Here is a 15,734-nt window from a genome sequence, read left to right as displayed (position 1 = left end):
GTTTTACAATTTTTTATGGGTTGTAAGCGGCCCAGAGTGGCTGGGGAAAGCCAGTCAGATAAATGATAATAAAAATTATTATTATTATTATTATTATTATTATTATTATTATTATTATTATTCCACATTAGGCCTGTTAGATACATGGTACATGAGAATTCCTGGACAGAAGGATCTGGCTAGGAGGCATTAATAGAAGGAATAGGAATTGAGTTATTGAGTTACAGTACCGGCTTTGCATAGGTTTATTATTATTATCATTATTATTATTATTATTATTATTATTATTACTGCTTATATACTGCTTTTGTCAGAAGTTACTTCTAAGTGGTTTAGGTTTACAAATGGAGACCATGTGTAAATGTTTGTAACCACACAAGGTATACCTTGGTGCAGACACTCACACAAAGTAGAATGAGGTTGAGCAGCACTTATCTGGAATCCTGGCAGAGTGTCGCACTGTTCAGCCACAGGGTTTGGACCATTATCCATCCTTGCCTTAGATCCTATTACTAGATGAGTTAAAGAACCACAGCAAAGCTCCAGATTTTACCATAGTTTTTTTAAAAAAATCTTGTATTGGTTTGCATAAACTTAACATGGATTCAAAAGGCATTCTCTTCCAGTTCTGTCACCCATGAGATTGGGCTATATTTGAATAAGCCCTCTGGAGGCACATAGATCAGTATGGTCACCCCAAGTCTTTCAGACAGCTGAACAACTAGTCCCACAGGGAATTTTTAACACCTTTTATCTTTCTTCCTCCTGCCTCAGTCCCAGGAAGAAGTGTGTGATTTGCTGCATGCTGCTCCCTTCCAAAATATTTTGCCCAGGGTCTACATCAAAGGTAAGGAGTGGAGAGGTGGTCAGATGTCAGTCATTATTCCCATAGATGTGTTAAACCTATAGAGCTGCAGAGACATAGCTGGCAATCGATAAGTTTCAACGAAACTTGCTTAGGCCCTTAGCACTAGTCAGCCATTCATTGAACTGAATTTAGTAGTCGCCCTGCTGAGCAGTCCTCATGAAAGGTAACTTTTCACAACCCTTATCCGCAAAAGCAAGAAGTTTGCTTTCAAAACAAGATCCTTTTACAAGTGTGCTGGTGTTGCGGCTGTAAATCGCAGAGTCCCTTCTTTGCGATGCGCTACCCTGCTTTTGTTCCGTCACACTGGTCCCAGAATTGGATAATGGTTGGGAGGTGACTCTGAAATGCTGGAATTTTTTTTCCCGTTTTGCTTTCTCATTTCACTGTTTGCTGCTCGCTTAACAGAAGGAGAACGCTTGGAGGTACGCATGAAGCGTCTCGAAGCCAAATATGCCCCACTTCACCTGGTTCCCTTAATAGAGAGGCTGGGAACACCGCAGGTAAGGATGACATTGAAACCCACACGGGGTAACTAAAAATTTCACATTACCCCCCCCTCCCCGCAATTCCCAGATTATCTCTGAGCTACAAGAAGTCTTTCTGGATACTGACTTCGTTTCAGTTCTACACGGTATAGTTTGTCCATAGATATTTCATTGTTACCAAGCAAAATTAAATTATCTTTACTGAGGATCAGTGCACTGTGTGTGTTTCATGATGGCCCCTGATATCACTCAGAAGCTAACTGAAGCAAAGATAAAAAAAGAATCAGTTTGTTCCTGATTGCCACAATCATGTTATTGGGCTATTCCAAATGGATTTTGAGTCAAAATACGGGTTCACATGAACAACGGCTCCTGTTTCAAATCTGCTGCCACATGATCAAAAATATGACCACAATTAAAACCCTCTCTCTTATTCCTGTAAAACCCAGCACTATGGCATTGCAGTGGCAAATCTTCTATGCCCTGATGCCTGGCTTATAGCATATTACAGAACTTCCCACATGAATTGTGATCAACTTGCCAGCTTCTCTGCCTCCAACATAATATGTCTAAGATACTTAAGAGTGTTTACTCCTCTTCATTGGCCATTTGGGGTAGTATCCAGCTAACTCATCCCATCAGTGCAAGGTTTTCCATTTGCACAGTGGAACTTCTCCTCCCCTGGTGAACCCCCAACTGTTCTGGGGCTTTCTCCAACTCTCTGAAGGAGCTTTGAGGAGGGCACAGGGAGATGATGGGGGAGTTTTGTTGAGCAAGTGGAAATCCTTGCATTGGCAGAACAAGTTAGTCAGAAACCACCCTTGGTCTGAAAGTCACTCTGCACATTATGTGGCAGGAAAACTTACACTTGCCACCTAGAGTACTCTCAACAGAGAGCTGCAACCAGTCCTGGATCTCTGAAGAGGATCTGTCATGCATGTTTCCACATACAGTTAATTTTATGAGATGCATACCTAAAAATGATAGTTGTGCACCTAAAAAAGAACACAGGAAGTGGCTCTGAATGATTGTCAGATCTAGAGGCAATAAGGAATTACTTCCAAGCAGATTGGCCTGGGAGATTTTCTTTCTTCTACAACAGGCGTTGTGAACCTGTGACCTTTCAGAGGTGGTTAAATGGTTGTCTTTCCCCAACCATTGGCCATATTGGCTGAGGCTGAAGGGATTTGGAGTCCAGCAACCTCTGGAAGGCCACAGATTTCTTATCCCTTCTCTGCAGCCTGTGGCTTGGCTCACTTGCATGAGTCATCTGAAGCTATTTGCTCTACAGCGCACCTGCTCTCTGCTTGTGGTCTGGATTTTGAATGGGTGGGTTGGCTCGCAGCAGGTGACCGAAATAGGTGGAGCTTTCTTGCCTTTACAACCAGCAGAATGGGGGCATTTCATTCAAAGAAAAAAATCATAAGGATGGTTATGTGTCTGCAGTTGCGTGCCTTTGTGTATGTAATGCTTAGTTAACTGTCTGTATAACTTTCCACTCAAATTTCCGAGTCTGTTAGCTCCTCCTATTATTTTCTACATCAATTTTCTTCGTAGGGGAGATAAAACAGTAGAGTAACAAGCCAGAAAAATTTGAACACCCTTGGTGATCCCACTGATTCAGTAGAAGAAATTTAAAGCGTACTCCTATGCAATCAGTCCCACTGAGTTGAGTAGAACTTACTCTCAGGTATTCAGTATAGGGTTGCAGCCTTAAGCATATACAATGTATGACTGTGATCAGTGACAGGCAAGAGTGCTTAACTTATGGTCAAATTGAATGTGATGTAAGAGAGATGGGATCAGGATCTGCCTGGGGAACCCTTTTTCCAGTACCAGAAGCAGCTTGCCAGGCGGGTCAAAGCCACTATGCTAACTTCCTAGCATGTGAGTCACTGGTGCTTTCCCACAGGGAGAGATGGCAAGAGGCTGACAATACCAACCTCCTCGCCGCGCCACCCCTCTCCCTCCTGGCAGCTGCGAGTTCCTTCCAGGAGGCCAGTACTGAATGGGTTTCCATGGCCTCCCACCCAGGCACTTCTCCACATCCTCAGACCATTTAACTGGGAATCCCTAGAAGAATTTTCTGGTCCTAATGTACACCATTGTCTTTATGAATGCTGCCGCCAGTGATTATTTAATCGAGGACAAGGCTATCGATATTAATGGCTAATAGTCGTGATGGCTGTGTGTAGTCACTGGGGAACAACAGCAGGTTGGGGCTCTAGGCTTTGTGTCCTGCTTGGAAAGTTTACTGTGGGAAACGGGATGCTGAACTAGTTAGACCCCTGCTTGGATCTAGCAGTGTTCATCTTACATCATCCAAAGACCCATTTCTGCCAGGTAATCTATTATGTTGTGTTCTGTTTTCTTAATCAAAGGAATTAGGCTGACAACCAAGGCAGTAGATTCAGAAACATGTATAGGCAGTTAGAGAGCTTTGGATGGGCAGTTAACCATCCATTACGTACATAAAATAGTGGGATAGTAGGACATAGGAATTCAACATTACAGTCTTCCAACCATCCCATCAGCGCAAGTGTTTCAGCTTGCCCAACAGAACAATCTCCCTTCTCTTCCCTGCACATGATGTTCTGGGGGTTCTCCAGTCCTCCCAGAGCCAGTTTAGGAGGACATGGGGGAGGAGAGGGGTTAAAGTCCCATTGCGCCAGCAGGACTCATCACACCAGTTCCTGCGAGTGCAGCTGCTTTGTTGAATGTGGCTCTCTTTGTTGAATGTGCCCTCCTAACTAGCTTATTTATTTACTTCTTACTAGATTTATTTGAGGGACATGGGTGGCGCTGTGGGTAAAACCTCAGTGCCTAGGACTTGCTGATCGTAAGGTCGGCGGTTCGAATCCCCGTGGCGGGTTGAGCTCCCGCCTTTCGGTCCCAGCTCCTGTCCACCTAGCAGTTCGAAAGCACTCTTAAGTGCAAGTAGATAAATAGGGACCGCTTTATAGTGGGAAGGTAAACGGCGTTTCCGTGTGCGGCACTGGTGCTGGCTCGCCAGTTGCAGCTTCGTCACGCTGGCCACGTGACCCAGAAGTGTCTTCGGACGGCACCGGCTCCCGGCCTCTTGAGCGATATGAGCGCACAACCCTAGAGTCGGTCACGACTGGCCCGTACGGGCAGGGGTACCTTTACCTTTACCTTTTTAGATTTATTTGAGACTGTCGAACACCTAAACACATAGCATTTTTTCAAACCCTAATTTCAGGAGGGCTGTAAATATTCCCTGTGCCCATGTAGAAAGAACAAGGAAAAGGGAAGCTATATTTTGCAAGTCTTCTTTCAATTTATGTTGTCCCAGCAATCCTCATTCTGTTTCGAAGAAGTGCATTCCGCAACCCCCAACACACATTTAATGTAACGTTTGATGCCGGCAGATCACTCTTGTGTAATTCATTCTCTCTTTCTCTCTCTCTCTCTTTCTCCAAAGAGAGCATGGGTTGAAAGATTGTGCAGATTGGACTTCCACATGGAGCACTTGACGTTATGTGCATTCGCAGCTCCTACTCCTTTGTCATGGGGGGGGGGATATTGTTGGGCTGGATGTACACATAAACAACCCAGGGCAAGAGGCACACAAATCCCATCAACTTCTTCATAGGCACAGGAGCCACAGACCTGCTTCCTTTATATCCATTTATACCTGATTAATAGGAGGAGTTAGTTGCTGAGACAACTGTCCAAACCTGGGGTGGGCAAACTTCCCATTCAGTTGATGAAAGTAGGTTAGTTGGCCTGTTTAAGAGCTGTATTCCACCATGATAGGGCAGAAGTTAGTATAAAGGGCAGAAATGGATCTCTCAACATTCAGGCATGTATGCAATGGGGAGCCACATGCATCTTTGTGTTTTATTGTGGGAAATGTCAGAAGAACATCAACAGCACTTGGCTCCAACAAACATTGAGAATGGTAACAGAGCTCGGCCCACGGAAAGTGCCTCCACCCAATTTTTTTGCCCTCTCCCCTTCATCTTCCCATACCAAAGCTTTAAGTAAGGCTTTCTGGGGGAAGGAGCGGGTGAGAAAGTCACATTCCACCAACTTCCTTCCCCTGGTTCTTCTTCGGATCCAAGCCTCTATCTGAAAAGGTTCTTCACACATGCTTTCTGTTGAGTATTAATTACTTCTCCAACAGAATGTCCTTGTAGCTATGCCTTAGATAACACTGGTGGAACTCCTAATCTCAATATTTTCCAACTGAAAAATAGATGGTGAGTTGAGATAGTATCAGGTCTGGGAACCTTTCTGGGAACGTTGGGAGTCTGTTTATACTCTGCAGCCAGGTAGAAGAGCCTGTGACCCTCCTGTTGGTGTATTTTGACTTTAATGAAGAATTCTAGCTGCCTCTGAACACCACTGTTCACCACTGTTACAAACAACAGCTGCTCAACCATATGCATTCAGCAGCAGTGGGATTTACCCTTGGGGGTTTTTTTATGTATGATTCCCACTTAAGAATCCTGGATATGCAAGAACTAAGAAACGTATGGAGTTGATATTTCCAGGCCTATAAATGCCTTACTGTATGTCACTTGTCTTACTCCTGGATAGGAAAGTCTAGTCATAATTTTCTCTGTCTTCCAGTTTTAGACGGTGAAGATACAAAAAGAAAAAGGGTGAATGTGTTTTTTTAAAAATGGACCAGTTTACTTAAAGTCAGCCATGCCAAGAATCCAGAATTGAAACAATTCCATGTCACATACCAAAAATTCAGATATATCTCACCACCACTAGGGAATGATGGATGGGTCTTTAATGGGATTGTTGACATTCTGGTCATAAAGTTATGTGAAGCTGGAGCAACATGACGAATGGCTTGTGCCAAAATGGTGCTGCAACATCCCCTTCAAAGCAAATAGGTCAAATCCATCCTGCTGTGCTTTTGGTTGGTTGCAACTACATTATCAGCAGTTACTGCTATATACCACCTACATAGGGTTGAGATGACATAACTGTATGATGGCTGAAGTGCCTTTAGTTGTTCCCCGTGCTGCCACATCTCATCCTGCCATCCTGCCTCCCATTTCTGTGCTGCGTATTTGTATTCTACTCATCTTACTGTTCTACATCAAGCAAAAGCTTACAACTTAGGAGTGCAATTCTCCAGGCAGTGGTCCTGTGTGACCCTCCTTCATTTCAGTCTGCAAATACACTGCCCTGTTTCTATTGTAAAATGTGAAGGAGGTCCCCTCTAGCAGTGAGTGTTAGAAAACTGGGTGGGTGGAGGAATCTTAACTTGATGATGCTTTTTAAATTTTGAGATTATTAACAAATGGGAGAAAACCTATTTACACATTTATCTTATTTTTAACCAGCCGTCAATTTCTAGTCAATATAACTAAAATACATACAAAAAAATGATTGGAACCCTGGTTCCCTTTTAGTATCTGTCTGAATTTAAAATATTCATAGAGGATGGCATCCCTGATTATCAAAGCTAAACTTGCACATTCAGTTGTATGTTTTAAAACATCCTAAAGAGCATATATCAAATAACTAGTGTGGATGTGCATATTTTGATTAATATTTCACAATAACCTGCTGTTATTAACAACAGTCTAACGAATAGGCATGTAAAATAATATAACGTACACTACAAACTCTGCAGTAACAAAGCGCCCTTGCATAGCAGTACTTTGCTGCCAGGCATTAAGTATGCAGAAACAATAAAATGTGCAGGAAATCTTGAAGATAATAATAATAAAAATAAAAAAGAAACACATGTTAGAGAAGCAAATTTCAGCTTCTCTTTTCCACCACACTCTTGGTTTTCCTCAAAGTAATGAATATTTGGATAAAGGAAGGATACTTTTGACAACTCACTCCTAATCTAAATAACAAAAGTACCTCAATTAAGGGCAAAGGAAACTCCTACAAGAAATATTGTTTCCAAGTGCAAAACACAGGAAGGAAAAGGTCAACGTGATGAGCATTCGAGTGGAAAGTGACGTTTTACACCTTCTTTTATTCTTGGGCTTCTCTTCCTCCTCAGCAAATAGCCATAGCCCGTGAAGGAGACTTGCTGACCAAGGAGAGGTTGTGCTGTGGCCTGTCCATGTTTGAGGTTATCCTGACTCGCATTCGGAGCTACCTCCAGGACCCCATCTGGCGCGGGCCTCCCCCTACCAATGGCGTCATGCATGTTGACGAGTGCGTTGAGTTCCACCGGCTCTGGAGTGCCATGCAGTTTGTGTACTGCATTCCTGTGGGGACAAATGAATTCACTGCTGAGTGAGTAGGCCTGCACTGGGTTGCATTGAGTTCTAATGATCATGTATTAGAGGATCTTTCCCCACAGCCAGGAAAGCTATAGCAAATCGGCAAATACCTCCTTACTTGAGGTTTGCTTCTACATGCAGGAATGTGGGCCGCTTTACTAATGACTGGACACTGTATCTCTGATGCCAGGAATGGGGATTCTCTAGTGATAGTCAAGTGAGTTATCTTTTGAATGACTCTGACCTATTTGGCCTAAGGCAAAGCACTGGCTTTCGTTATACTGGCTTCTGAGTTGATTTGCTCATGAACTGATACTTGCTGTTCTCTTAACATAGAATCAAGCAACCAGAAATTCTCAGGACAAGCAACTCAATAACACCATGCCAGCCATCCATTCTCGATAAGTAATTTCTTCTATGTCCCATTTCCCTCCAGGCAATGTTTTGGAGATGGGCTGAATTGGGCTGGCTGCTCAGTCATAGTCCTCCTGGGACAGCAACGTCGCTTTGATCTCTTTGACTTCTGTTACCACCTGTTAAAAGTGCAGAGGCAGGATGGGAAAGATGAAATCATAAAGAATGTGGTAAGTCTGGGGGTGAACACTGAGCAGAATGTCAGGTTGCTTGACTATTTAGCTCAATATTGTCTACTCCAGTGGTTCCCAATTAGGGGTCCAGGGACCCCTGGGGGTCTGTGGAATGCACCCAGGGGGTCCACGGCCCTTACCTTCCCTCCTCAACAATTTTTTTGTCATTTTTGCATGGAAATATCAGAAATTTTATGGTCTTTTCTTTAGTATATCTAAAATCCCTTGCTTATTAGGGGCTACCCCACATTTTGTTCAAAAAAATTGCTTTGCAGAGGTAACTACAATAGAGTTATCAAAATTTTCAAAAGTGGGGCTTGGCTTTTGAAAAATAGGAGGTCCTCAGTAATTAGCTAATTGGGAACCACTGGTCTACTCCAACTGGCATTGGCTGACTGTGGTCTGAGATAGAGATAGGTCACATCACATCACCTGCTACCTGGAGTGGAACACAAGAAGCTGCCTGGAGACCCCCGGGTATAGGGTGGTTGTTGTTTAGTCGTGTCCAACTCTTCGTGACCCCATGGACCAGGCACTTCTGTCTTCCACTGCCTCCCACAGTTTGGTCAGACTCATGTTAGTAGCTTCGAGAACACTGTCCAGCCATTTCGTCCTCTGTCGTCCCCTTCTCCTTGTGCCCTCCATCTTTCCCAGCATCAGGGTCTTTTCCAGGGAGTCTTCTCTTCTCATGAGGTGGCCAAAGTATTGGAGCCTCAGCTTCAAGATCTGTCCTTCCAGTGAGCACTCAGGGCTGATTTCCTTCAGAATGCATAGGTTTGATATACAGGGTGGTATATAAATTCAATTGATGATGATGATGATGATAAGCACTTCTGGGCTGGGGAACCTTTCTCGCTTTGTGGGCCAGATCTTTATCTGGATCTGCCTCATGGCCCAAATTTGACAGGCTGGCAGGGCCACCCACCTGTCAGTCAAGTGATGCCATTATGTTGCTAAAAGGTACGTAGGAAATAAGAGGTGTTATTGGCATTTTGTCTCTGCAAAAAGCTAGGAAGGAACTGTGTCAGGTATTAGTTTCTCTAGCTGTTCTTCGCTCCAGCCTTCCAGCATTTGCCTAGCTGTAGAAGCAGAGGTCTGAAAGCTTCATTGCTCTTTGCTTTGCCTGTCTTTTCATTTCTTCTCTAGCCTCTTAAAAAAATGGCTGACCGGATCAGGAAGTACCAGATTCTGAACAATGAGATTTTTGCCATCCTGAACAAGTACATGAAGTCAGTGGAAACAGACAGTTCTACAGTCGAGCATGTGCGCTGCTTCCAGCCCCCCATCCACCAGTCCTTGGCCACCACCTGTTAAATAGTCCGTGCTGGAAATGAAATGTGAGCATTCGTGTCTCTACATCTGAAGTCAGTGAGGAAGGAGCGACTGGACCTCAGAGGCCTGGAAGGGAAAACCCTGAGAACACAGATCTGTCAACGGTGCAGACTTGGATACAAAGTATACAAAGAAGCATTTTCCTAGAAGGCCTGTTTTGAATGCATGTTCTTCTATAGTATCTTTCTGGTTGGTTTTACCCATAGCTTTGAAAATGTGGTGAGATGGAACAAAATGTGGTTTTTTCTCCTGTGGTATCGTCAGCTTTTGTGATGACCAAGAACAACCCAATCAAGCACAAAACTTTATGGCCCTTAAAAGAGTTGTTGTTTTTGGGGGGTGTTACAGTTGAAGCAGTCATCGCTTCAGTGTGTTGCAAGTCTTCCGCTTGATGCACCATGTGACTGAAAAGCCTTCCTGCTTGATGGGAAACAACAGCTTAAATGTTTAAAACATTCAGAAATGCTAAGTTGTTCCTGCAATAGATGATAAAGAGCTGTGTGATTTACGCAAGCAAAAAAAAATATATCAGGTTCTTTTAGAGATGGAATATTGACTATCATTCTCCACCTAGAATTAGAGGATTTTTTGTCATTGCCTTGTTGTCCTCTGCCCTTCTAAAATTGTTTCGGGTGCAATCTTGTGCACAATTAGCTGGAAACAAGCTACATGTATAGGACAGTGTATAGGACCTTTCTAAGTTTACTTAAGCGGTGGAGCATTGACAAAAGAGTCTTCTCATATTTTGAATTGATTATCACTGCTATGGTGGCCCTGTATAATACCTTCCCCTTAACCAAGTACTGTTGGCAGTAGTTTTACCTGAGCGTCTAGAATTTTATACAGCCAGGAGAAGAGGCACTGATTGTCATGACCCAGACTCTTGGTAAAGTTGCCGGGTCAAGGAACTAGTAAGTTCTTTGAGAAATGCGATTGATGCATTCTTTGGGATATAGTCAATAGAATAATGAGATCAATACACTTCCCCATTCTGGGAAAATATATGACATTTGGTTCAGACTTAGGTATCCAAACTTTGGAAACAATGCTAAAAAATAGATTTGGCATGACTTCAGGGTGTTTAGAAAAGGCAGCAGCTTATGTATCATTAATATGTGTGGTTCCAAAGGCATGCAGAATTTCAACAAAAGTTAAAAATTGCCCTGTCATAACCCTGTAGAACAAAGAGGTAAACATAGGAATTTCTGTGTGAACGATTCACAGAATTGGAGATCAAGGCGGGACTCAAAAGGTCATGCTTCTGCAGTTCCCTACACCAAACGAGACCTCCTGTCACCAGTGTACCCTAGAGCTCAGATGAGAGTGTACTGCCTGTAGGAGGTAGAAACAAGAAAGGGATGTGTATGGGAGGAGAAAGCCTGGAGAGAAAATACCAGAGACAATGCAAAGAAGCCATGTGACAGTGCTACAGAGAATTCTCTCCAAACTAATGAGAAAGTTTAGAACAAGTCTACTGAGGCAGGTACCAAAGTTTAGGGCTGTATAATATCCTGAAATGAAAATAACATTCTTTAAGATATTGAAAGAAGAATTAGTTTCTGCTAGGCTACCATAAGGCACTTGAGTTATTTACCATGCAAGTTTCCCGTCCCCCAGTTGCCTACCGTGACTATTTAAGGGTTTCAGAATTGCAACCCTTTAATATTTAGGTAGTTTAGATTGAATTTCCTACAAGGAAAAGGCAGCATTTGATCTCCCTTCTGATTTGCTCTACAGATTTCAGAATAAATCATTAAGGAAATATTTAAAATGCAGTCTATTAGAAAAAGGGCACACAGTGCACCAGAAAGTTCTCCTATACAAGCCACAAAACAACGAAAGGGAGAAGTGCAGGACCATAACCATGTTCACTTCACTGGGGCTTCCTCAGGAAAACATCCTGGTAGATTGTTGAAGGGGTGTATATGTTGGTGTGTTGCCCTAATTTTTACCCTGTCAGGCTCCATCACTGTCAGGGCAGATGTCAGAACATCCAGCATTTATCCCAGACTCCAGACATTTAGTTCTTTAGTCTAACTTTCGCCAAGAGAAATCGCCACTTTAAAAAAAAGTGTTGGTTTTTTTTGGAAAAACAACCAGGTGTTTTAGGTCTGTGTTTTTCCTCCTTTGTCTCACCATAAAGCTGATACAGTACTTAATTGCTGGTGTTTGGTTCATTGTCACAGCATGATGACGGATCTTACGAAGCCAGAGACTCGGCATTTTTTTTCTCCTTGAGGGCGCATGAAGTAGAAACCTCTTAATTGTCTGTGTCAGGCACAGGAAGAACATTCTGTTTCAAGGGACAGCAACGACATGGAATTATTACCATGAAGTATGTTTCCTTTGGCAGATACCTTTATTTCCTTAAAGGCTCTCATCTTTTTCCAAAGTAACTAATAAATATCCCTCCACAGAATCTGGGGGGCATGTTTGCAGCATTTCAAACTGCAAGATACATCTTGCAATGTGGAATTAAGGCAATGCTCAGAAAAGTAACCTGAAGACTCTTAACTCAGGCAGAAACAAACAAAGGGGCTTGGAAGTCCAAAGGGGGGAAATTAACTTCCAGCAAATCCCATCTTAAATATCTAATGCAACAATTAAAGTGCTTCAGGGTTTTTTTGAGAGCACATATTGTCAGTTTAACTGAATTTCATTCTCTTCATGCACCTTAGTAACCCTCAACTTCAGATTTGCAAAACTGAACCAAACACTATGTAAACACCCCAGAGTTAGAATCTGAACACATCTAATGAAATAGACAAATAGGATGCTGTTCATTTTTATTTTTATTCCCACAGCCTTTTCAAAATAAAATTCAATCTTTTTGTGGTGGTTACTTAACAGAGCATGATACCACAGGTGTAAACACTCAGGCCACTTGAGAAAGTCATTACAATCCAGAACAAATGCCATTCCGAGGCCTACTCTGTAGTATCAGCTGCAATATGTTATATTTAACAGCTCATATCCAATAGAAGAGTCAACTAGATGATCATAATTCCAGTAATCGTTTCCAGTTCTATGAAATGGAATTTTTAGCTATGCTCACACATTGCATTTTAACACTGTTACTCACACATGGGTTGTGGGTTATTCTCTGTTGAGATCAATGCTATTTATAGGGAAATCCTAAATGCTTTAAGTACACAAGTGAGAAGGAAAACAGGGTTGACTTCTGAGTCTTTGAGTGTGGGGAAAACTCAGGGCAAGTTTACAGTATTTCCTAGACTTTTTAAAGTATCTGTCCAACATGGTTTCCTTTCTCCCAGGATGTTTTTGCCCTGAGATTTCCATCTTTTGAATTCCCAGCAAAGAATCCCAGTGGCCTTCATAGGATGCTCTTTATGAGATAGTTCTGGTCCTCCTACTTGCAGACTAAATAACAAAGTTGTTATCAAAGAGTGAACTGAGTGAACCAGATTTTCCTCCGTGCTAAAAAAGAAATGTAACATCTAAGTCTGTCCCCAACTGTGTGCGAAGATACACTGTCCCACAGGAACACTTTATGCTACAAGAAACAAATAAATATAATAATTAAGAATACCTGCAAGAATGTTCCCCGGAAGATGCTGTGGATGCATCTCTTCTGTGATCCACTGTTCTGTCCTAGCCTTCCCATCAACATCTACTGTAAGAGGATAATTCTTACATAAAGTGCCATTACTTGCCTTCCAAGAATGCCCAGAACAATGAGTCATATGGAAGAACGGAGTGGAACTCCTCTGAGGACAGACAGGTCTTACTCCAGACACATAGCTTATGGGGGAGTAAGCATGAAATGCACCTCCTATTTTATTTAAAAAGAAAAAGGTGTTTCTCACCTATCAGAATTACAAACCCTCGATCAGTGATCCTTACCTTTTCCCCTGTAGGTGGAAAAGCATACTGGAGAGGCCTGGTGGCTTGGACCCAAACTCATCCTGTTCCAATGTAATGCAAGAAAACCTCCTGGAGTTCTGCTGATTTTTCAGCCTTGGGTGGGCCATGCCATGCCCAACCTTTTGGGGTGTGAGTATGGTGGCGGGGACACAATGGAAAGGAGCCAGGCCAGGAAAGCCCCATTGCATGAGCAGAATTCTGCGTGTACTTCTCTGGATCCAGCCCATTATATTTTTGAATAGACCAGTGGCTGAAAGAGAAAGGGCTAGGCAAAGGACGGGGAATGATCTGGGCTCCCCCTCCCCCATGCCCACCTGTCATTCCCCTGGCATCATATGACATCAGGTTATTCAAGCTTTCCTTGTCGTAAAATAGCTGGGAGTCTTCCGGTCATTCCTTTGCAGACATGCCCTACACAACCTTGAGGATGTCTGGGTGGACACGTCTGGGGAGGGGATGGCCTTGTGAGTAAAATTAGAACCTCTAGAAGACCAAATTTGGCACACAGACCATGTGTTCCCTGTCCCTTAGTTAGGCTGCCCTAACCCCATCCTCACCACTGTCTCAAGTCTTGATTGCCGCTTCCAAGGCTGTTTTTCAGTAAAAATAAAAACAGGCACCATGTTTAGGGGCCGGGAAAGAAACATGCAATGGTGTGCGACATGTCATTTGGCTTTTTAGGTGTTTCTGGTGGGAACCAGGAAACCACAAAGGTACGTACCACAAGGTAGGGCCTGACGAAAGGATAAACCAAGCCTTGAGGATGTAGACTCCAGACTACTTCAGCAATGATGATGAACAGCTGTGGCCCTTTCAGGCTTTAAACAGTCTATCAGGTTGATTTTTTTGTGACTTGACGTTAAAGAACAAACTCTCTGCACTTCAACCATGTTCCCTTTACCAACAGAATTTGTCAGAAGTGTCAGTGGTCATATTAATTCCTATTCTCTTCTGTATTATTCTGGTTTTAATTGATATTTGTCTATTTGAGAACATGAGCAAGGTGCTGTTTTTAAGAACAGATGTTTTTAAAAAAGGACTTTGCATAATTCTTTCAAATGTATCATATTTGTATGAAGACTTGTCCAGGACTTTTTTGTACAATGAATTTACATTTATTTATGGTGCGGTATATTCAGAGTAGTGATCAACTATGGTGTTTGAATTCTTGAATCATATTTGCTATGCAGCGGGAAATGATATATCTTGTTTTGTATTTTTGTTCCTTCATCATTGGTCAACAGAAGTTCTTCATTTCCATTCAAAATGCTTCTGTATCGATAAGACACCCTGTGTGTGGTGACATGATGACCTGTATTGCAACTTCCAACAATATGTACAGCAAAGCTAGGATGAATCCTGTTAACAAGGGAAAAATAAAAGTTGAGTCATAAATGGTTTGAATGAAAGGGTGACAAAGTTGCTGTAGCATTATTACAAAAACAGGTGGTTTGGGGTATGAGGCGAATCAACTCAAATTGGGGCTTATACAGGTCTCGGTGCTACATTTAGATCTGGGGATTCAAATCTTCCCAGCTGTAGTTCCCTTGCCTACCAGTTGCCACAATACTTGTCACTGCCATGTTCTTATTACGCTTATAATTCAGCAAGCACAGTGTCAGGAGCAAGACAGCAATAAACCACCCCATAGTGGAATGTCAGGCATAACAAGCACAGTAGCTCATCCACAGTAAGTCTTGCCCCATGGATCTGTTGCAAAGACTGAAAGTCCTTGCCTCCCTAGAGCCATTTAAGTTCCCTCTCTCCAGGGCTTTTTCAAGCAATTGGAGATTGCACCTGTGTGAAGCCAACCTCTCTTCCACCCTTTTCATGCCTCTCTGAATGCAAGAATACAATAGCCACTGGAGCTCACAGAAAGTGTGGGCTGAGGTAAATCTCCCTAGCAAATTTCACCCGTGTTACATGAGCACTAGGTACACTGCACTCTCAACCCTCACCCTGTTTATGGATATACTAGTAATAATGACCTACCGTTGAGGGCTGTTGTAAAGATTACTGAGATTATTTGTTCAGAGAATTTCAGATACAGTATATCAGTAACCTTTTCAACATAGTCAAGAGCTATCTTTCTATTGCAGACGGAGAAGGGAACTGAGGCTAAATGTAGTTTACCTCAGACCACTATTCTCACATATATACACACACAAAAATAATGGCTTTGTGTGTATGTCAGTCTTCGTAAGCTTAGTTAAGTCCACTCTCCTTTACAGTACTAGTGTGTAAAATGTTTTCCCTCTGGAAAGCAAACATGGCCATTTCATTTCTCCAAAGCAATTGGATAAGATTCACCAGGGAAGCAATAATTTCTGTTACAGCCACACAATGA

The 15,734-nt window shown here is 42.6% G+C and overlaps 1 protein-coding gene across 4 annotated transcripts in view; it reads left to right on the top strand.

Moving 5' to 3' along the window:
* Window positions 1–14,796, top strand: part of CYFIP2 (cytoplasmic FMR1 interacting protein 2) — a 67,595-nt gene extending 52,799 nt beyond the window's left edge. For 3 of the 4 annotated variants that reach the window (XM_081181106.1, XM_081181104.1, XM_081181105.1), the window contains exons 27-31: window positions 775–847; window positions 1,274–1,368; window positions 7,358–7,596; window positions 8,020–8,167; window positions 9,317–14,796. In XM_081181106.1, coding sequence (XP_081037232.1) covers window positions 775–847; window positions 1,274–1,368; window positions 7,358–7,596; window positions 8,020–8,167; window positions 9,317–9,484 — 723 coding nt within the window. In that variant the 3' untranslated portion in view covers window positions 9,485–14,796. The remainder of the gene's footprint in view (window positions 1–774; window positions 848–1,273; window positions 1,369–7,357; window positions 7,597–8,019; window positions 8,168–9,316) is intronic. The other variant, XM_081181107.1, reaches the window with a different exon arrangement.
* Window positions 14,797–15,734: the final 938 nt, after the last annotated feature.

The sequence above is a fragment of the Podarcis bocagei genome, assembly GCF_964188305.1.
Source record: "Podarcis bocagei genome assembly, chromosome: 2".
NCBI lineage: Eukaryota > Metazoa > Chordata > Lepidosauria > Squamata > Lacertidae > Podarcis > Podarcis bocagei.
The sequence above is the reverse complement of the archived record's forward strand: the minus strand, read 5'-3'. Positions and strand labels throughout refer to the sequence as shown.